The sequence below is a fragment of the Mytilus trossulus genome, chromosome 3 (genome assembly GCF_036588685.1).
Source record: "Mytilus trossulus isolate FHL-02 chromosome 3, PNRI_Mtr1.1.1.hap1, whole genome shotgun sequence".
Lineage (NCBI taxonomy): Eukaryota > Metazoa > Mollusca > Bivalvia > Mytilida > Mytilidae > Mytilus > Mytilus trossulus.
In genome coordinates this window covers 44,487,248-44,511,239 of record NC_086375.1, presented here as the reverse complement: position 1 = coordinate 44,511,239, position 23,992 = coordinate 44,487,248, and the positions used below count along the sequence as shown (strand labels likewise).

Here is a 23,992-nt window from a genome sequence, read left to right as displayed (position 1 = left end):
TTGAAATTAGAATGACCGGCAGAAATGAAAAACAGGCAAATTCGTTTGAAATATTGATAACAATTTTAGAATATGCGAAATAAAACAAAAGTAGACATAGGAAGACGTGGTGTGAGTGCCAATGAGACAACTCTCCATCCAAATAACAATTTAAAAAGTAAACCATTATAGGTTAAAGTACGGCCTTCAACACGGAGCCTTGGCTCACACCGAACAACAAGCTATAAAGGGTCCCAAAATTACTAGTGTAAAACCATTCAAACGGGAAAACCAACGGTCTAATATATATGAACAAAACGAGAAACGAGAAACACGTATATATTACATAAACAAACGACAACTACTGTACATCAGATTCCTGACTTAGGACAGGTGCAAACATTTGCAGCGGGATTAAACGTTTTAATGTAACCAAACCTTCTCCCTTTTTCTGAAACAATAGCATAACATCACAACATAGAAAAAAGGTATATTTTTTGTACAAACCGTCAATACGGCCCTTCTGAAAAAAATGTTTGTTCCTTAGAAATTTATAATGATCACCACAGATCATCATTATATAAATTCAATCACAATCCTAAAAAAAAGAATAGTTGACAACTAATAATTGTGTTTACTTGCACTAAGAATGAGGTCCCTTGCAGCAAGATGTACCGTGCTAACAGGAAGTATACAAATGCCCTTGGAATAGATCGGAATATCGGTGTTTAACATGTAAATCCATATATGCACTGTAAAGTCCGCGTTGTTTAACTTCTCCTGCGATTGCTGCTACCATTACGGTCCATTACCACATGACCTTTTCTATCAAACGGAGGGCTCCGTATATTGGCGGCATGCTACAAAGATTACGGATTTTCATTTTTTTTATTATACGATTTGTTATAGCAAAAATCTGTAACTTTCAATGGTTCTAGTAATGTATTTTAATGGACAATGACACAAGTTCTCGTTTAAATGTTTTAAATCATTTATAACAGATGAACGGAATATACATTCGTTTTCTTATATTTTGCTGAATAGCAATATAATGCTTGTTTTGATACAAAAACTATAGCTTTTGATGGCTGTCGAATAAACAGCTATATTCACGTGGCTATTGATATGCTGTAAAATCCACAAAACACAGAGAAAAAGGTAAGTCAAGAATGATTTTAAAAAATGATTGAAAAAGACAAAGAGAAAAAAACAAAGAAATAGAAAACTAACCTAACAAGTCACTGAGGCTGCGCATTGACACGGCATCGATTTTGCCAATACAAATCAGAAACAAAATGAAACTGCATTTATGCCATAATTATAAATAATAATTTTATGTGTAATTTGAAATTGAAACAAATGGATATTACGCTGCAATTACTTAAAAAGTAAGTCATTGTTATTTAATAATACACATTTACAAAATATATATATATACATTGTGAATAAGAATGACAAAGTACTGACAAAGACATATTATAAATACATCCGCATTAACGATTTCTGGAGTGTGATTTATGTGTATTTATAGAATATTACGTATAGAGTTGTGTACTACGGTTACCGGAATTGTAAATTACATGATTCGAGTTGATTATTATATAACGATGTGATCGGCAAGCTTAAGGTATCGTGTAAGCTAGCTATGGAGGACACCACTCTGAGTCTCGTCATTTTTACTCGAAACTTTTTCATTTCTTAACAAAAGAATGCATCAAAAGTTCAATGTAGGATAAAAAAAAAACTTAATTCATATAGTTTTTCATTGCCCCCTACCCCCTCTTAACTTTATTTGGGAAAAAATGATTGAACAATATATAAAGGATATATATAAAATCGATATCAATTAAACAAAACTTGCAGCAATTTTGACCCCCACCCCAAACTATTGGAATCAAGTTTTTTTTATCCTTCCTTTATTTTTTTTTATGTCGACCCTAAAGTGGGTGACTGCAGTGCTGATTGAACACAAAATCACACTCCTTGGCTGAATTTTTAACTGACAATGTATATGAACAGAAGAATTACTATAGTTTGTTGATGGTTTCTATGATTAATATGTATCCCTAGCAACAGTTTATTTCTTGTGTTGCTCATGTGAAACAATTATTACATAAAACATTTCAAGTGACTTACAAAGAAAAAACATCAATATCCGTTCTATATCAAATTTTCTTTCAGAATAGACACTAAGTTGAGGTCAATTCTAAATACTTAACAGAATTCGTCAATCAGTGCTATCGTCTAATTGTATCACTATCAACTCTAAAGTGAAGATACTGCAGAGAATATCGGTTTCTCTGTTGCCAATTTCCAAATCTTGATTTATAGTTATTGAAATTTGAACTTAATGCTTTTTACATTATGGATTCAATCTAGAATATATATGTAGGACTCAAATCTATGGCGGGTTCCAAATCTATGGTAGATTCCTAATCTATGGTAAATATGACGTTACAAACGCCAAACAACTCAAATCTATGGCAGATTTTTGTATTCTCCAAATCTATGGCAGATTTTTGTATTCTCCAAATCTATGGCAGATTGAACACATAACGTCACAATTGAATAACGCCATATTACATCGTCGCCGCCACTAACGATGGCAAACCCAAAGATTTAAGCAACATTTCAGATGAAGATATGTCTCTCGAAAACAATTTAATTTGAGGAAGGTTTACAGGAAGACGTGACCTATTATCCGGAAGAGGGACATAATGTGCTGTACCGTCCTAACCGCGATGACCGATGGCACCGTTTTTTCAGTTAAGGAATGACTGTAATATTTTTTCTGTCTATGAAGAAATAACATAAAAAATTTGGTGCACACTGAATAACGTGCGTAGCGAGTTATTTATCAGTGTGCACCACATTTTTTTATGTTATTTCGAATAGACAGAACAAATATTACAGTCATTTCTTATAATTTAATTCTAAATTTCATTTTAAACCGTAGAAAACCATGAAAAACGTTGATGACGTCACGGTCACATGACTAAATTATGTCTATGGGCTCATAACAAAATAACGTCTGCCAATCAGAAGACGCGTTACATCCAAAATTTAATTATTACATGATATTTTAAGAAAATAAGCTATCTACGACTGGCAAAGTTTTTAAAATGAAAGAAAGAATTACCGGGTACCAATTTGATTTAAATCGTCTTCGAATAAAAAAAAAAAGATGTATGAACGATGAAATAAATATTATTTGAAAACCAAAACTGTTCACTTTTATTTATATTTTTGTTTTAGAAATTAAACCTCCGTTTTGTTTGTTAAGGGACTCACATGTACTAGTTGAAACGAGTTGTTCACGATTTGACCATCATGGAATGTTTATTCCACAAAGGTTTATAGACAGGCTCCCGTTGTCGTACATGTATACATCAAAGTCTTTTGGACAAATCATTAGTCGTATATTTAATTTACTGCATTGTTTTCCATTTGCACAATATTTGCCATACTTTTAGATTTGGAAACAATATGACCGGACAATTTGAACAGTGCAATGAAATTAGTTTTTTAAACAATATTTCAGTAATTCAAATGTTTTAATGTATATTTAGGTTTTGCATTTATTTCAATATTCTGGACTTTGTCGTAAATTTAGACATAAGTGTTTCACACGGATTATGTGTCATAATCTTGGACAAAGGTCTTATAAATGCTTTTACTCTATTTATCTCATTAATTATTCTCTGTGACAATTTGGACTATAATTTACAAATACGTGTCGGACACTAATTACTCTTTTAATCTATTGTTATTTCTAATTTGTCATCTGTTAATCTTCTTAATCCTTTAATTGATTGTGCTTATATATATTGTTATTGTTTGTATGTTACTTTACATTGAGTTTGGAGTTTGTTGTTCGGTCTTGCCGGACTGCTCAAATAAAAGTTTTAGGAGCGAAATCTTCCTTCTTGAATTACATATAGTCGAATAGCCATTTCACCCGGCTATAACAACAAAAATCCGCTAAAGACTAGGAAACTACAAAACCTTCCATAGATTAGGATTGTAAAAAATCTGCCATAGATTTGGGATGGCATGACGTCACATTTACCATAGATTAGGAATCTGTCATAGATTAGGACCCTACCATAGATTTGAGTTCTACATATATATATGGCCATTTTCATGGTAATGACTACTTTTATACATGTATAAAAGACCTTTTTATACAACATTATTTTTTATATAACGGATATATGTATTTCAATACAACATTTTAAAGTTCACAATGGTCACGTGATAAACTTACATGTGTGTGTGTGTGTGTGTGTACTCACACCAGTGGTTTGCACTAAAAGACAATATCAGGTAAGATCAATAACTTTATAGCACTATTTCATGCTTCCGATGTTTTGCAGCACCGACAGTAATTACAATTTTATATATGGTATCATTCACCGTGCAAAGATACACATAGTAGCTGTACCTGTTTTTAAAATATCTGAGAATTAATTAATGAGTTATATATTTGTATAAAACACAAACGGGTCGACCTTCAAAACATTTTATTTCGCTATTTATTATTCAGATTATTCGCCTAAACATCATTAAATTTAGGAGAAAACGATATAAGTCATAGTATAGGAAAGTATAAGTAGGAAGTAAAGAGGTCTTTAATTTTGGACCAGTGGCGGATCCAGAAATTTCCATAAGTGGGGGCCCACTGACTGCCCTAAGAAGGGGCCCGCTCCGGTCACGCTTCAGTGATTCCCTATATAAGCAACCAAATTATTTCCCAAAAAGGGGGGGCCGGGCCCCCTGCCCCCCCCCCTAAATCTGCCTCTGTGGACCTATAGCTATATGCTATACGAAATCACAACGCGCAAATTTGAGAAACGCCGATACCAGGGCATGTTTGGATGCAAATGTGTCATCTAAAACTATCATACAAAGAACATTTATATAATCTACATGGTATTTGGTTTTAACAACAAGTCATGTTTAAATATTGTCAACAAAGCAATTAATAGTTCGGAATCGTTTCTTCAGTATTTAGATTTAGATAATAGTTTTGTAAAAAGAATTTTAAGCCGATCTTTCTTTTTATATATTAACTTAGAATCGGTGCATTGCATCATAAATCAAGACTTGTATTGACCTTTTTAAATGTTGAAAACCTAGTATATTTTATCGGTATCACGCTTGTGTCACGTGTACAAAAAAGGAAACCACGGAGTACTAAAAATTAACACAGTTTATCCGGTTTACGGAATACCACCCTCATCGACATGAAGAGTGTGTGTGTTGTCAGACACAAAGTCCGTAGGTGGCCTGTCAAAAGTCTTAATACCATTACCTATCCAATCATACCCTCATTTTCAGTGGCATTCCATACTTCCCACTATTCACCCGACTGACAAATATTACAGGAATTACCTATTATAGCAATTATTGAAATACCACTGGAGGTTAGGCAAACAACAGTTAATCAATCCTTCAAGAATAAAAGATCGTCAAAGAGGCGGATTTTGGGCGCTCAGGGCTGAACACCCCTCTAAATTAAGGTACATCTATCTTCAATTGATATATGTTTTACAAACCCTAACGTTGTCTTGATGGTGCCCCCTTTCCAATATCATAGATTCGCATCTGCCTTCCATAATTATGCATCGTTTGTTAAGAGTAAGCTCAACTGGACCCATTTTTTTTTAGGAAGTAATCATTTTTATCATACAAAGGGAATCCTTTCGTTCTGATTCATTTCTATTTCGTGGTCGTCGTTCTAATATTGAAGCAAAAAAACTGCATTGGTTCGTGCTGGGTCATATCTTATAATGACATTATTTCAATGCGTTTGTGCTAATGCACATATTGATTTGTTATGATATGTTGAGAGTAATTTTTGTTTTTTTGAACTTTTTGTCTTTATATGTAAAAGTTCATCTCGGTTGATGTTGTTGGCAGAAGAGAAAACTGTCATTTCTCCTATAGCGCCGATATTTTAGTCCCCTTCTGCAGTATCATTGGTGATGCAAATCCGTTTTATTCGTATGCCCTGGCTATAAGGAATTCTCTTGATGCAATGTTTAGGATGAAAACTCAAAAGAAAACGATATTAATGTTTGTCTGTGGGCGTGCAAACAGACATTTTTCTTTCCTTCACTTGCGTAGCAGTATCAAGAAATGTGATTTTAAGAGTCAGTGATTTCATAATTGAATTTTACTGAGGTTTTTTTATACACCTCTAAACATGTGACAACTTTTAAATAAGACAAATATTTTTCATCGTATAACACGTGGCAGTGGCGGATCCAGGGGGAGTGTTCCAGGGGTTGGACCCCCCTTTTTGGGACGATCAATGCATTTGAATGGGGACATATAGTTGGAAACCCCTTTGTCCTGGGTTGGGACACCCCCCCCCCCTTTTTTTTTCAAATGGCTGGATCCGCCCCTGCGCGGCTAACGCAAATTTTAAGATCTAAGTTAACATTGTTGGAATAAATTGGAGATGAATTTATATAGTTATCTTTAATTGTTCTCTCTTAGCCCCGTATTGTCACATTGCCTCTCAATGTTTCTCTTCTCTTATTTTTATAGCTGCAATGAATTCAAAATACAACGAAGAGAAGAACAAAGATTTAGATCAAGGATGGGCATGGGTGATTATGGTAGCAGCATGTGTTGCTGGTATCATAAACGGATTACTTATCTACGGTGCTGGTGTTGTCCACGTGGCTCTACTACAAAGGTTTGAGGAAGACAATGCATACACAGCACTGATTGGTTCTATATTTACAAGTCTACTATCTCTAATAGGTACTTCATATACTTAACCATTGCGGTTTGTATTGTAAACATTGTTTATATAAAGTTTTACAGCTAATACATTAATGCTAGCAAGACAAATCTTTGTTTGGCTTGCTTGCTTTGCTTGTATCAATGTTTGCTCAAGCATGACAATTAAGATAGGCGGGGCTTCAGCATGTATACATCATACTTAAATTTTATTGGACGTTATGTTTGAAGTTAAGGACACTAAATTTTAAAACATCACAGGATGACAAATATAAAGCACAATCGTAGAAATGGAAGCCAAAAAATTGTATTTGTTTTTTCTCGAAGATATGCATTTTCATCATCCAACTTAAAAGAAAAAGAAAATAGCTATTCGAACACACCTACTCTGATTTAGTGATTCATTACATAGGTATTTCATTTTACCCATATGTGTCATCTTTTAGTACTGTGATTTTTTTATGTTATAAAGTCAACCTGTAGCTTTGCTATATGAAAATGATAGAATCTGAAGCGAGATGATGTATCAAATGTTCTTCCTTTGTATGTTTTTTAGACAAATTATTCATCTCAAACACACCCTAACATAAGAGGGTTCGCTCGATTTTCTCTTTTTGATTGTTACAAATTTTTTTCTTTTGTTTTTTGAGTCACGTAATGGAAGGACAGAAACAGAAATGAGTAAACTTATAGATTGATATGTTCTCTGTCCGTATTAATTTAAAAAAAAATGGAGGTATTTTCTTCATCCAACTTGATAGATAACCATGTCGTCGACTTGATATCTAACTGTTCTGCTTAACTATGTAATAGATAAATTGAAAACTTATGCAAATGGTTGGTTTTTTTTTTTACAATAAAACACTTCGTATTTGAGAAGAAAATTGTTATTTTATTTGTTTCTATTCACTTTTAAAAAATTTCTTACTAAAGTAAACATAACAGAAAGCAGTTATCGCCTTCTCTATAAACAAAGAATAATCAGTTTGAAGGTTTACAAGCAAAATTAATCAAAAGTGCGCAATATTCCATAACAATAGACATAATAAATAAAAGGGATACATTAAGTCAACCCCCTACTTAAGTTATCCCTTTTATTAGAAAATCAAGTGCACCTTCTTATGTTAGGGTGTGTTTGAGATTAATATTTTGTGTTGAAAACGTACAAAGAAAGAACATTTGATACATCATCTCGCTTCAGATTCTATCATTTTTATATAGCATAGCTACAGGTTGACTTTATAACATAAAAAAATAACAGTACTAAAAGATGACATATATGGGTCAAATGAAATACCTATGTAATGAATCACTAAATCAGAGTAGGTGTGTTCGAATAGCTATTTTATTTTACTAAAAGTACTTGACGACAGTCTTTCAGTTGGGTGATGAAAATGCATATCTTCCAGAAAAAACAAATACAATTTTTTGGCTTCCATTTCTACTATTGCGCTTTATATTTGTCAACTTGACTGTGATGTTTTAAAATTTAGTGTCCTTAACTTCAAACATAACGTCCAATAAAATTTAAGTATGATGTATACATGCTGAAGCCCCGCCTATCTTAATTGTCATGCTTGGGCAAACATTGATACAAGCAAAGCAAGCAAGCCAAACAAAGATTTGTCTTGCTAGCATTAATGTATTAGCTGTAATAGTAAGACATTTATAAACATTTTAAGTCTCGAATTTCTAAATTAGTGAAAAACACAAATATATATATTGTGGATTGAAGCTCACTTTCTTTTGTTTAGGCAATTCACTTATTTTTTTTAGACATCGCATTTATATTCAACAGAAACGAAATTCACTATTACCGACCCCATTACCCATAGACAATTTTGCGTTACCTTTGGTGGCAACGGGAAAATGTTTATTGATACTGAGAATATCATATCAAATATATGTACACATTTACATATCTTATTTTAATTGAAATATATAGCCTTTTTAAAACAAGGCAAATTTAGAAATGTAGGTACTTATACTTCGTGATACTGATATCACAAATCCATTCGTCACCAACTAAAACGTCCATTTCAGGACCATTATAACATATGATCACCGATATGTTCATTTTCTTTTATTTTGTTGTTGGTGGAATATTCAATAATTCGGAACACTAAGGATTTTCTACCGTAATTTTCGATTTCGTAGTGCGACTTAACACCGCATTTGATAAGTCCTGCAAGCTGGTTAGATGCCGGCTACCAAGATGAGTCTAATGTAAAAGAAACTTTGGGCTGTCGTACCAAACTATAAGCTTTGGATCATTGAGTTTTTCTAAATTATGTGCTTCTATCTTAACATAGAATAAGATTGATATTCTAGATATATGACTTTTTATACATTGACGCACTGTTTTCTATTTCAGGACCATTAGCCAGTATGCTCATCAATATTTATAGCTGTCGAATGACGATGATAGTTGGAGGCATTGTAATGTTCATTGGATTTGTTTCCAGCTTTTTCGCCTCTCACAATTTGAATTACATACTAATAACCTATGGAATTATAGCAGGTATACGAATTATACGAAATTAGTCTTTTAAAAATATTTAAATATATGATATGTCTACAATTAATGTAAAAAACTAAAAAAACAAACATTTTGTACATTTTAATTATTTTGTTTACTATTATATTTTGATAATACCATATTTTGGAAAGATCTTGAACTTCTAGTTTCAATATAGTACTTGGTTCATCTTCATTAAACCAATGTGCAAAGATAATAGACTATTGAAATGTTTTGTCCAAGATTTCTATGACCACTGAGGGTGTTTAACCCCCTTTTGTGCCAGCAATCTCGGACTATAAAAAGATATGCAAACTGAACTCAAGTATTCAAATACTTTCCTTCTTTCTAAAAGTGTTTTAAAACTGTCTACTGATTCCTGCATGTTATTCATTACATGATGACAGTTTTACCTTCGATACTATTATGTGACCATCTCTGCAATATGATCAATACTGATGTTGGAGTTTTTACTATTAGCTCTGATTTCATTATCTTGTCTGTTTCCAGTATAACCTAGAGGAATATACTTTTGATGTAATATGGATTTAAACATTTACAACTTTTTTTTACGTTTTCCTTGTAACTTTTGTTGTTCCATTGAAATGTTTAAAAAGAGGAATAGAGCACAGGAACGTGAAAAAAATAAACCAACCGCGTTTACAGATCTTAAAAAACTTTGATCATTTAAAGTAAATTGTAACGAAACTTAAATATGGATAATAGTTATCAAAGGTACCAGGAATTATAATTTAGTACGCCAAACGCGCGTTTCGTCTACATGAGACTTATCAGTGACGCTCAGAAGCCAAACAAGTACAAAGTTGAAGAGCATAGAGGACACAAAATTCCAAAAAGTTGTGCCAAATACGGCGAAGGTAATCTACTCATGGGATAAGAAAATCCTTAGTTTATCGAAGAAATCAAATGGAATTTTATGTTTTCAGTTTTAAAACATTTTGGATTTAACGAATCTTTTATAAGATGGGTTAAGACTTTATATAGTGATATTCAAACATGTGTAATGAATAATGGTTGGATATCTGAGGTCTTTAAAAACACAAGAGGTATACGTCAAGGGTGTCCTTTATCTGCATTATTATTTGTTTTATCTGTGGAAATTATGGCTTCCAGATTAAGAAGCAATACTGATTTTAAAGGTATCAGAGTCAAATTAGATTGCAAAAATCATACTATAAAAATTTCGCAACTGGCAGATGATACTACTTTATTTTGTTGTTCTAAATATGATGTTCAAGTAGCTATGAATGAAATTGAAATTTTTGGTTCTTATTCAGGGCTGAAATTAAACAGAAACAAAACAGAGGGGTTATGGGTAGGAAAACTTAAATCTTGTAAAGACAAAATTGAGGGAATCAACTGGAGCAATGGACCAGTTAAGACTCTTGGCATTTACTTTGGGCATTGTACGGAGGAATGTGATAAACTAAATTGGGAAAATAAGATTGAAAAGATGAATAAATTATTCTATTCTTGGCAAAAAAGAAATCTTACTATTTTTGGAAAAATTTTGATAATTAAAACATTAATTGTGCCCATTTTTACTTTTGTGGGATCTGCTTGCAGAGTTCCAGAGAAATTTTTAAAAGAAATAGAAAAAAGTTGTTTTAAATTTATTTGGGATAATAAACCAGATAAAGTAAAAAGAAATTCAATTATTAGTCCATATGAAAAGGGGGGTTTGAATATGATAGATATCAGAAGTTATTTCACCGCTCTAAAAGCTATGTGGGTAAAAAGATTAGTAAATGATTGTGAAGGAAGTTGGACAATTATACCTCAACACTATTTTTATAATTTTGGGTCAAACTGGTTAGTGTTTCAAACAAACAGTGGGGATAAGACAGACGAAAGCATTGAAAACATCCCAGAATTTTATAAAGATATTATTAAATGTTGGAAATTAACTGGTGGAGGTCTAACAAAAAAACCAGAAACATTTACAGATATAAGAAAACAAATATTATGGAACAATAAATTTATTAAATTTGAAAATAAAGCTATATTTTTAAAATATTGGATTAAAAGCGATCTTATTTATGTAAATGATATCATAGATGAAAAAGGTTGTATTTCTCAAGACATAATTTTAAATAAACTAAAAAATAAATCAAACTGGATGGCTGAAATTAATTTAGTTAAGAAATCTATACCAAAAGACTGGGCAGCAATATTAAAATCGGAAAATTCTATAAAAAGTATTGTTAATATAAAAAGAAACCAATTTATATTGGATGGTTTACCTATAAAATTAGAAGCATTAACAAATAAACTTGTATATAAGTCTCTGATAAATAAAAAAATTGAACCAGCTATTGGACCCAAAAAATGGCTGCGTATATTTGATATAGATGATGTGTTATATCAAAATTATCTATATAAATTTTTATTCAAATATTTAAAAGAAAATAAACTTAGAATTTTTAGATGGAAATTACTACAACATATTCTACCTACAAAGAAACTTTTATGTAGGTGGAAAATTGTAAACAATAGTTCTTGTAATTTTTGTACACAAGAAGAAGATTATGATCACTTCTTTATACTGTGTCCGTATTTAAAACTTTTTTGGAATAAAATAAATGAAGTTTTAAATAACAGTAAAATAACTTTTAAGGTAAAACTAAGACACTTAGTATTTGGATATAAAACTTCTGAAGAAGAATATTTTGACTTAAACTATTTTTTAACAATTGTAGGCTTTTCAATTTATAAAGCCTACTACATATCTGATCAAAAGACAAAAAATGTCAATGTTTACTCAATTTTTCGCAATGAGTTCAATAGAAGAGTATGTTTGAAGGTTAAAAGTAATGTTTTAGCAACTATTAGAAAACATATTACGTGATTAATTGATATTATCTAATATATATATATCTAATATGATGTAAAAAATGTAATATGTATTTTGCAACTAATCACTACCCTGAGTGATTAGTGGATTGTAACAGGGAACATCAGGAGGAGCTTGGACTCTTGAATGATATTGTAACAAGCCAATATTTGAAATAAATATTTATTTATGTTGTTAAAAAAAAAAAAAAAAGAAATCAAAGTTTAGTAACAGGAATTTTATAAAGTGACATAAAACATCAAGCAGCCAATTTCTGTAAAATAAAGTGGTAGTTAAAATCATCTGTTTAAAAGATATCCAATAGAAGAAGAAAAACATTATTTAACAGATCGTTCATCTGAGTACATGATACACATATTTGTGAAGTCGCAGACTTTAAGTGTATTCTTATTTTTTTGAGAATTTGACATTCAAAAGAGCATATGAAGTGCTTTAAAACCAGTGCCAGTAAACGTGAATACAGTTTACACAAACGCGAGGAAAACCTATACGAACTAAACTATACCTGCTTCAGTTTGAGCTAAATCTTTTCTATAGAATTTGTTTAATTTGTTTCTCTAGAACATAATGTTGTTTTTGCACTTATAATAGCATCCTACATTTTTTTCAGGGACAGGTTTAGGCTTGTGTGCAACGCCTCCACTTGTAGTGATTGGATATTTCTTCCATCTTAAACGTGGACTAGCATTAGCTGTTGTAGTAAGCGGTGCAGGATTCGGCATGTTTATCGCAGGTCCTATTTTACAAGCATTAATTAACCAGTATGGACTTCCAGGTGCATTTCTTGTACTCGGTGCAATCTCTAGTAATCAAATCGTAATTGGATCATTAATGCGACCTTCTGACCTTGAAAACAAACACAAAATGGACGTGAAAAGGAAACGTGATATTGATATGTTGACTTCAAAGAGTAATAACAATATATCATACAATTTAAAGAATCTTCTTCATCTCGACATTTTATCAGATAAATCATTTATGTTTTGCAGTCTTCAGTATCTACTTTGGAATGTTCCATTCTCCATTTTGCTATTACACTTAACCAACTATGCAGTTTTACAAGGCTCCAGCAAAGAAAATGCCGCCTTACTTATAACATACATAGGAATTAGTTCCGTCTTTGGTAGAATTATAACTGGGCTTTCAGTTGGCCATAATGGTCTAGATCCAGTTATGCTTAATTTTGGATTTAATGGAATCGTAGGTTTGTTGACAATACTATTCCCTCTATATTCCGGTACATTCCAAGGTCAAACAGTTTTTACAATTCTCTTTGGTTTATATTCTGGTGGTTTGGCAACAATGATTAACCCTCTATGCATGGAATTGATTGGTGTATCTAAGCTATCCAGTGGTATAGGAACAATGTATTTCATTGGTGGAGTTGGATATATCATAGGGCCTCCAATTGCAGGTTTGTAAATAAGGGCAACAGTAGTATACCGTTGTTTAAATGTCATAAAACGATTGAGAGAAACTAAAACACAGGGAAACACATCAACTCTGAACTATAAGAGGAACACAATGGAACAACGAAAATTTTGAAGTGCAACACAAACAAACGCCAACATAAATAGGAACGAACTATTTGATCACAACTGCCATTTTCCCGACTTGGTATAGGACATTTTTTTGAATAAATGAAATGCAGTAATACTCTTCTTAAACGCAGAAACCTGTTGGGGCGATCGGATAACTTTTTTTTTATTTATTTAACATGTTTGCTCTAAATGCATATGATTATAGTATTGTCTATCAGTTGACAGAGGATTTGCTATGAAACACTCTTAATTCCGCCAATTCTTACATCAATCGTAGAACTTGAGATATGATTTTAATTTTGTAACATATAAGGGTTAAAGTTTTTAAAGTAGAGTATATAATCTCATTTTCGCTGTTATTTTTTAAAACGACCATTTAATGGAGTATTCTAGGCAATCCAAAGAGTTTCATTTTTGTTTTCAAGGGTTCCTCGTTGACAATGGAGGAACATACGAAGATAGTTTTATACTGTGTGGTAAGTTACTGTTGTTTTAGAGGATGTGGTTAGTAATTAGTTCTGTATAATTCAGTTTGGTAAAATAGTTATACTGCATTATACATGTCTTTTTCCAATTTCTCGGGAAATGGTTTTGGTAAATTTATCAAAGATTTTTGAAATTATAAAATCTTGATCAGAATTGGAATTAGTTAATTTCAAACATTGTAATGCAAGATAATTGAAAAATCGTTTAAAAACAACAGTTTAATGTTTAAAAAAAATTGTTTAGTTTCTTACAGACAACACAGCCAGCCTGCAGTATGGAGAAAAAGACAAAGAACCCGAAGAATTAAATTTTTAACATTTGATTTATTTTTGTAGCACATTTCTGGATAACTTTAAAAAAAGAAGTTATAAAAAGTCTGATGACAAGATGGGTTTGATTGCTATTTAACTGTAATGAAAGTCAATTTCATAACAGTATCCTGGTACCTTTGATAACAATTATAACATCTATAGATATAAGTTTTGTAAGTATACAATTGGACATATTTTGAAAAATACGTATTTTATAGTTTCTTACTATATACACACATGACTATATGAAAAGGTACTTTACGATATAAAAGAAATTGGATTAAACAGTTGGTAAGTGCAGACACCGATTTATATTATTTGAGTTTTTTTATCTTTTTCTTTTTGTAAATTTTATTGTTCTGGTGATATGAAGAAATGTTTTAAATATTTCTGGTGGGCTGAATAAGTTTGTTTTATTACAGAAAAGATGATGTCGAATTTAAGATATGAACAATTTTACATAATATCATTTCTAAACGGAAGTGGATGATTACAATTTTGAAGTCTTATTTCGATAGTCATGACACGTAAAAGAATATACAAATGCTAAATAATGGGCTTATAACAATTTTCAATCATATAATATATAAATTATTGTATACAGAAATAACAGCAAATGGGTGATGTTGCAAACAGTTTAAAACATTTACAAATTATGCATGTTGAATTTTAATGCAAATCTAAAGAAAAATCTATGCCATTTATTTTTTTGGCAAATAAATGGAATTAGATATTTTAAACGAAATATCTGTATGAAAAGAATTCAAGAAAAATCAGTAAAGAACGATTATAAATTTACACACATTTGTGAAACCATTTATTTACAGTTAATTATCACTTTGCACTGCTTTATCTTTTTAATATATTTTTTTATACACTATAATTTGTATTTTCTTTGTTTTTTTAAAAATGTAGAATACATCTAAATTTGATTGTAAGTGTGTACAAACTCATCAAAGACACCAGGCTTATAATTATAAGGACTGCCTGTTGCGTTTGGACGTTGATAAGTATATAGTCGCAACGATACAATGCAACTTCTTCTATACAAAATATTCGCCTTTCCATGATGAAGATTTCTTAACAAAGACCATACTTGTAATATACCACCAGTGGTCAATATAATATCAAGTATTTTTTAAATTTTCGAATGTATACCAGTCGTGTGTTGTCTTTCAGGAGAATGGAATTAGCAGAGAAACTCTTTTTTTTATCACACGAGCAGTATGGAAGATATTGAAAACTTGTGAAGGGTCATTAATTTCATGGAAATATCTAAGTTAAAACAATTTTACTTTCATCTTATTTTATATGTTCTAGGTGTTTTATTTCTCCTGGCAGCCGTTTTCACATTGATCTTAAACAACTGGAGAATTCAAACAAAAGAGGCAGTTGTATTATCATTGGAGAATCTCAAAGATCCTTCATTAAGCATATGGAATGATGAACTGCATCCTGACGTTGACATAACGATTGATATTTTTCCAAATCATATATGTCATTCCAAAGAAATTATAAGCGAAAATAGTGATGTTGCTGATAAAAATCCTGACGTAAATTCTCATATTCAAGACAGTGTTGAAATAAAACTGTTGTACGAAAAATCCAGGCATAATTTAGGAAACGGTCACAAGGCTGTTGAAATACCATCTTATACGTCTGATAATGGCCATATACTGCAACAGGATCATATTACAGACGAAAGTACCCCTATTACTGCTCAGTGCATTTAAGTGGAAAATAACTTATGTTTGTCATTGATGAGCGAGATGAACAATCTTAGATTTTTGTTAACGCATATATCTCTATGTTTTAATCATTAACTCGTTATGGTTTATTAACTTTGGAAATACCTTTATTTTTTTAAACAATTTCAGGTATTCTTTAAAAATATCGTTTATTAACATGATTGTGTTTTTATCTATTTTATACCGATTCAAATTTTGAAATATATCATTATATTGAATGTGTGAATCTAAATGTTACAAAAAATACATGTAGAACTTAATCTCGTCGTAGAAGGGATATGATTATCTGGGGGAAAAAAATTTCACAGAATAATTTATATGACTAAAACAATTGTGGACTTTTTAGACAGTTTATATGAGATATGACCAACTCTGTATTGCCACTTTAAACAGTTAATAAAAGGCCTTCCATTAAAAAATTTAAAAACTGACAAAAGTGCGAAAATCTTCTGGAATTAAAGAGGGACGAAAGATACCAAAGGGACAGTCAAACTCATAAATCTAAAACAAACTGACAACGCCATGGCTAAAAATGAAAAAGACAAACATAAAAACAATAGTACACATGACACAACATAGAAAACTAAAGAATAAACAACACGAACCCCACCAAAAACTAGGGGTGATCTCAGGTGCTCCAGAAGGGTAAGCAGATCCTGCTCCACATGCGGCACCCGTCGTGTTGCTTATGTGATTACAAATCCGGTAAATAGTCTAATTCGGTAGGTCAAATTCATGAAAGGGAAGGTGATTGTAGTTACGACGTAATGAACATATCCGATATCATTTGTGAAATGGTTATTCCATAACGGTCAACCAACTCGTGATGGCGTCCGTAAAATTTACGAAGGGATGATTTCAACTTCACCATTTGGAACTCTTGATTTAATAGCTTCCTTGTGAGCAGTAACCCTCTATCAAGAAAATCATGATAGGAAATGCAAGCACGGGAATATCGTATCAATTGAGAGATATATACCCCGTATGCAGGTGCTGCTGGAATGTTGCTACTTAGAAATGGAAAGTTCACAATTGGAAAGCTGAAATCATCCCTTTTGTCGTAAAGTTTTGTCTTCAACCGACCCTCACTGTCAATTTCTAGATGTAAGTCAAGATATGAAGCTGACTTAACTGTATCTGTAGTATCATTTATCTCCAATTCGATGGGATAGATGCGTTCCACATAGTCACCAAATTTTGAATTGTTTAGTGAATAAGTCATGCTTAGTATAATGTGATATTTAAATCTCAATGTAAAATTGAGATTATTAATTATGTATTTATTCATACAATGTCTAATTGATAAAACCAATTATGTTTTGCCTTTTTATTCAAGGCATAATTGGTATGATCAATTCTATTTAGTCTCTTTATACTGTGTATAATTGATATGACATATTATGTGTTTCCTCTTTATACTGTGTATAATTAACATGACCAATGGGTGTTGTCTCTTTTTACAGTTTATTTGATAAGACCATTCGTTTGTTGCCTATTTATACGGTGTATAATTGATATGAAAAATTATGTTTTACCTCTTTTTACTGTGTATGATTTGGTAAGAACATTTGTGTGTTCAGTTTTTATATGGTTTGAAATAAGACTGCATGTTTAAGATGCATTTTGTCAAATAAATAAATTAAATTCCTTTTGAATTTCACATTAATATGGCCAAATATAGAGATCTGAAAAGGGTATTCCACATCATGATGACGCCCGTAAAACTATCGAAATAAATAGAACATTACTTGGTTGGATGATCATATAGATGGTTTGCGTTTTATGTCAATACAAAGAAGCTGCTAACAAGGAAAAAAATGGGCCTCCAACTTTCAAAGTTGTATATATCTTTATGACGCTATACTATGTTTGTCTTTAAAATATTTGTCTTTTTAAAGTTGACCAAAAAAGGATTGGGAAAAAAGGAGGGATTCAAAAAACAAAATATATGTTATGTCTTCACCCAAAAAAGACAAATGTGTCGATTGAGAAAATTGTCAGACTAAGGAAACTCCAAAAGGCATGGCTATATTTTGTCTTTAGATGTTGAAAATAACCGTGTCACATCCATGATTTGGGAAAATCTTTTTCCTCGATATCTGCAACAAATAATTGAGAGAACTTGTACGTAACTTGTGATTTTCTTCTTTGTATAGAAGCTTTTGCCTGTTTGTTCTATCTCTATTTGCGCCTCTGCGCTTGTCCTGCGACCTGTTTCAGCAAGAAGATGATAACAAAAGTTATGAAAATATTGGTGTGGCATGGAAGCAAAACAACTAAATCAAACAGATAAACTGTAACATACAAGGATGTTTAAACAATTACATTATTTATCACTGGATGAAAGACATCTGTGATAAGTACAAAATTATGTCGCTTTAAAAAATAATGTACTTATCTTTTACGCCTATTGGATAAAACGGGAAAATCGATTGAAATAGATGTACTTTAAACCTATTTGATGATAATGAGATCAAAGAAAAAAATGTATCTGAATTATAATGTAACGATAGAGCATATAGTGAAAGATTATTGTTGATTCTAAATGAATTACGTTGTGTACCAATTGACTTACCTCAGCAAGAAGTCGTACCACTTTATATCTAGATCACTGTTTCAACTTTCATTGCATACTCATGGTAAATGATAAAAAGATAAGCTTTTTGTTTTGTTCACGATTATATTGAAAGCTAGAGAGAAACTTTAGCATATTTATAAGGCTCATGTTTGATCCCCACCAACTAACAATGTTCAAAATCAGTAAACATTAATTTTTTTTTGTCTTGTCGCTAGTTATAATTGATGACAGAAAATTGACCCAAAGCTAATTATTGTACAAATCGAATTAAAACAGTAAAGAACACCAAAACTAAGAGACCACAACAAAACATCCGATTCCGTCAAAGGTCATGTTATAATATTGATGGATATGGAAACGTATCAAAAAGGAACGACCATTTAATATTATCATAGGGGTGAGGAGGGGTTTTAAACCTTCAATATTAAATTTTTGTGGGCATGTTTTTCTTTTTCAAAACGGACATCGATACCAATTTCAAATAGGTTTCTTTATGAATTGTGTATACATAGCTACTTTTGCATAGGTACTATTTCTATACTTACAATCTGAAGTACTGGAAATTCCCTTTTAAAAGTTAGTACTTTTTCTTTACTTATATTATACTAATATTTAGGTACTTGAATTTTTCAGTACATGAATTGTACTTAAAATATTGGTGCAAAAATAATACCAACAATTTCAAGTACAAATCAAGTACTGCAAAAAAAGGTACCTAAATATTACAAATTTTTAAAGGAACAAAATAGTACTGAATACTAAAAGTAGACTTCCAGTACTACAGACTTTTGGTATAGAACTAGTATCAATGCCAGAGTAGCAGTGTAGGGTATTCTTTGTGTCTTATGTCACACTGAGTTAACAGGGTTGAGAAAAATTGTCTATAGACTCATTAAATTGTTCCTCTCCACGGAAAGCTTTAGTAAAAGGCGAAAGATTTATTCGTGGTTTGAAGAGAAACCAGAGTAATTAATTGCCGAAAAAATTTCGTTTGTATATCAATAGGATAAATTCTTTACAATGGTATTGAAATTGAACTAAATGACGAAAACGTGTTGCAAATACTCAGTCCCTTTAATAAATTAACAATCACAAATGACATATTTAAAAAAAAAATAGATATCATAAATCATTATCATGCTAATTTTGATAGTATATGCTGTCTGTACGGAATAAATTAGAAAAAGATAACATTCCGTCAATTATCAAAAGAAAAGGGAGGTAATCAATGTTCAACTTCGATAAATAAGCAGTATATATATATATATATATGTATAAACATCAATGAGCCAATTGAATACACATATATACACATAAACTTGGAGACAATATTTTCTTTTTCCATGTTTACTGACATTTTGTTTTTAATTTTTTACTGTTTGTTGTTTCTTATTTACTATTCCCTGTTTTTTTTTATATCCATTTGTCGCATATAAATTCTTTTTTAAAATTTTAAATGAAAATATCAACAAAAATGCTTAAAATATATATATACATCGATTTTTAAGAATGCGAAGTCATTTGCTATACAGAGGAGGAAAAACTAGTCAAAAGTTAGAATATTTTTGTTTGTCCTTGTAGTCACTTTCTTTCATTAACTATTGCTTATTTAGCAACTTATCATCAGCTAGGGCTAGGACCTGCAAAGAAAAACAAAACATTAATCATCATAAAACATTAAAATGGAAAAAGAATACGAAGTCAAGACCCCATTTGGTCGGAAAAGTATTATTGTTGTTACTTAAATTTTAGGGACTTTCCGTTTTGAATTCGGAGTTTAGTATTTTTTAGATTTTACTTTTTAGTCAAAATATTTTTACCAAATTAATCGTTATATTATCGAATATATTTGTATATATCGTTGTAATTATTTGTCCTTGTTTCCTCTGTTCAGCTAGAGAACTTATATAAGCAATGTATTTAAGGTAACATGAACCCAAATATTTCCCGATTACTGAAATATACTTGTACTTTTGTTATACAAAAAAAAATCGGAGTGCCATATTTTTTGTTGTTGTTGTAATTTTGAAACGTATACATGGTATATGTCAAGTTTGTCGCAAAATTATATTTTTTATCAGGTCAATAACCAGTACTAAAATGTATCATGTCATCTTTTAGAACTCCAATTAAAGAGGGACAGTTTAAAAAAAATTACAAATGCTAAGATAATTAATCCTCTTAGAAACCAAATATTAAGCTGAGACAATTCTGCTCTGCAACGAGAAATTCATTTAAATGAAAATGGAAATCATATTTGTTTTTATAGTGATCAAGATTATATCACAATGTAGACTGCCGTACCCCTTTTTATCATGTTTTGTTCACACATCGTTGTTAATAAAATGTAATTTGATACGACTGTCATCAAGTGATAGGTTTAATTAGCTTTTAAACCAGGATTATTTCACAATTTACCACATAAGAAAATGTCTGTACCAAGTCAGGAATATGACAGTTGTTCATTCGCTTTTGATTTTGCCATTTAATTAGGGACTTTCCATTTTAAATTTCCATCGGAGTTCTGTATCATTTTGGTTAAATGTTTTCAATATTTACCGGCAACATCAAAAGAGAATGCACACTGTGGTGGACATTTTGTACGTACAAGATCCCGAAGTAAATCCAGGCAGACACAAATCCGGGGTTGAGGATGTGGTAATGGTTATGAATGAATCTGAACAGTAGGTTGATCTGTTAATTTTTTCCCGTCATTGTATTTTATTTCTCTCGATCATTAGTATCAGATATACTTATTGTAGAATATATCATATCTGAGATTGAATTAACAAATTACATGCAAAGCTTTATTGTAATTTGTTGTTATTTAAAAAAAAAAAAGAGGTCTTGCTTGGTTAAATCATAATTTTTGTTTGACTCATATATTTTTTTTTTATAAAACTTCTATATTCTGTAAAAACTTACTGTAAAACTGTCATGTGAAAATTATCAAACCAAACTTCTATAAAAATATCTTTCTTAAATGTGGGGACTTGAATTTAAAAGATAATAATAAAACGCCTGATCCTTTTTTCATAAAAAAAATATTGAAAAATATGACATGCTCTATTTAGCGAAAACACATAAGGTCCTTACATATACATGAACAGAATTGTATCTCTTCATTTTATGCGATTTGCAGAAAACAATCCAAACAGATATTTGTTTAACGGTTAACACTTTTGATTAAAGACAAATAAAAACCATATATGAAAATCGTAAATAATACTCACCCTGATTATAAATGGGTAATTCTTCAAAAAAAATTTTTTTTTACAGAAGATCTGTATATACGTTTTGTATATTTTTCCACCGGTTGTAAAAAAACACACCCAATCTAGATTGGCATGGTTTTCTAACTTTCAAAATCCGAATACTTTACAAGACAAATTCAAGGTACTGTATAGTATAGAAAATAAAATGTTTAACGAGCTTGACTAAAATCTAACAAAAGCCCTGGGTTGAATTACATTTCAAATGAATTGTTAAAACATGAGCAATCAATTTTGTTGCCTATTCTTAGAAGATCTTTTAACATAATTCTTTTCTCTGGACTTACCTAAATCATGAATAGATCCAATGATATCACAACACATTACAATTAACCAGGAATCATAATGATAGTGACATTGAAAAAGTGTTTAATATTGGCGCTAAATAGTATGTAAGTTGATTTTCTTTAAAAAAATAACTTCATTTTGAATGTTAATTTCGTTTTATTCTTCCAAAAAAATAATAGATTAGAACTAAATATCACTAAAAATGTATTTTTGATAAATATTGTAATTTGGTTTATGTCTTCCTCTTTTAAGAATGGAGTACTCGTTTTAACTCTGGAGATGTGCAGGATGAATATCATTTCCTATATCAATGTGTTAAATTTGAGACCGCATTCAACTATTTCAACAAATAACTAAAAGTCGTCCTAATTTTCTGAATCTTAACTCAAGGAATAAATTAATATGGTTGATATGGTTGATGAATATAGTTCTCAAAGGTACAAGGCTTATAATTCGATACACAAGACGCGCGTTTCGTCTGCATAAGACTCATCAATGACGCTCAAATAAAAAAAACTTAAAAGCTAAACAAGTATTAAGTTCAGGAGCATTGAGGACCGATAATTTTTAAAAAGTTGTGCCAAATACGGCTTACTTTAAGGAAATATGGCATGGAATAGAAAATCCTTAGTATTTCGAATAATTCATAATTTTGCCAACCGCAAATTTATAAAAATTGCATATAATTGATATTCATATCAACACCAAAGTGCTGACTACTGGGCTGGTGATACCCTTAGGGACAAAACGGCCACCAGCAGTGGTATAAATAGTTATCAAAGGTACCAGGCTTATAATTCGATACACCAGACGCGCGTTTCGTCTGCGTAAGACTCATCAGTGACGCTCAGATAAAAATTGTTAAAAAGCCAAACAAGTATTAAGTTAAAGAGATTGAGGACCAAAAATTCAAAAAAGTTGTCCAAAATACGGCTAAGGTCATCTATGCCTGGGATAAGAAAATCCTAAGTATTTCAAATAATTCATAATTTTGCAATTTTGTAAACAGTAAATCTATAAAAATTACCATATTATTGATATTATACACATAATATCAGACAATTCTCACTGCTTGTAAATTTATTTCTAAAAATAGGTAATGATGCAGCTTTCATGTCTGCTTCAGTCACCAGGAGATCTGTTTGGGAAAAATAGTTCATTGAACACAATCCCTTTGTTGTTTGCACAGTAAGAAAATATTCACTATCTTTAAACCCTATTACTTTACTTCTAGTCAAGCATATGTATTTATAATGGATTAGGAAACAAGTTTTGCAACTTATATCAATCCCTTTCCAACCTATTATTACACTACATATAAAAATGAAGATGTGTTATGATTGTCAATGAGAAAACTCTCCATAAGAGACTAAAATAGCACAGAAATTTAAAACTATAGGCCAAAGTACGGCTTTCAACAATGAGCAAAGCCCATACCACATAGTCAGCTATGAAAGGCCCGAAATTAAAATGTCAAATAATTCACACGAGAAAACCAACGGCCTAATTTATGTACAAAAATTGAACGGAAAACAAATATGTAACACATTAACAAACGAAAACCACGAAATTACAGTCTCTCTCCAGACTTGGGACAGACACATACATACAGAATGGGGCGGGGCTAAACATGTTAGCGGGAT

General features: G+C 31.1%; 1 protein-coding gene and 1 non-coding gene across 6 annotated transcripts; one reads left to right on the top strand and one right to left on the bottom strand.

The window, feature by feature from the left end:
• Positions 1–828: 828 nt before the first annotated feature.
• On the top strand, positions 829–16,952 carry LOC134711577 (monocarboxylate transporter 12-like). Of its 5 annotated transcripts, XR_010106197.1 has the most exons (7): positions 3,830–4,305; positions 6,535–6,753; positions 9,107–9,253; positions 12,736–13,539; positions 14,092–14,142; positions 14,488–14,636; positions 15,784–15,923. XR_010106197.1 is itself a non-coding variant. In XM_063572254.1 (6 exons), exons 2-6 carry the CDS (start codon positions 6,540–6,542, stop codon positions 16,194–16,196), a joined length of 1,629 nt encoding a protein of 542 aa, XP_063428324.1. In that variant the 5' UTR covers positions 829–1,137; positions 6,535–6,539; the 3' UTR covers positions 16,197–16,952. The 5 variants fall into 5 exon arrangements, 4 of the variants coding, with proteins under 4 accessions (XP_063428324.1, XP_063428322.1, XP_063428323.1 ...); XM_063572254.1 differs by lacking the exons at positions 3,830–4,305; positions 14,488–14,636 and adding an exon at positions 829–1,137 and having other exon boundaries at positions 15,784–16,952; XM_063572252.1 differs by lacking the exons at positions 3,830–4,305; positions 14,488–14,636 and adding an exon at positions 1,241–1,367 and having other exon boundaries at positions 15,784–16,952.
• A 2,686-nt stretch (positions 16,953–19,638) lies between these two features.
• On the bottom strand, positions 19,639–19,758 carry LOC134712908 (U5 spliceosomal RNA). The gene has a single exon (XR_010106338.1). It is a non-coding gene; the product is annotated as a U5 spliceosomal RNA (small nuclear RNA).
• Between the last annotated feature and the right edge of the window lie 4,234 nt (positions 19,759–23,992).

Excerpts from the sequence above, each read along its gene's own strand:
- LOC134711577 (XM_063572254.1), top strand. The coding sequence starts at position 6,540 with ATGAATTCAAAATACAACGAAGAGAAGAACAAAGATTTAGATCAAGGA. Across the intron at positions 6,754-9,106 it reads AAGTCTACTATCTCTAATAG|GACCATTAGCCAGTATGCTC; the intron begins GTACTTCATATA and ends TTTCTATTTCAG. Across the intron at positions 13,540-14,091 it reads CATAGGGCCTCCAATTGCAG|GGTTCCTCGTTGACAATGGA; the intron begins GTTTGTAAATAA and ends TTTGTTTTCAAG.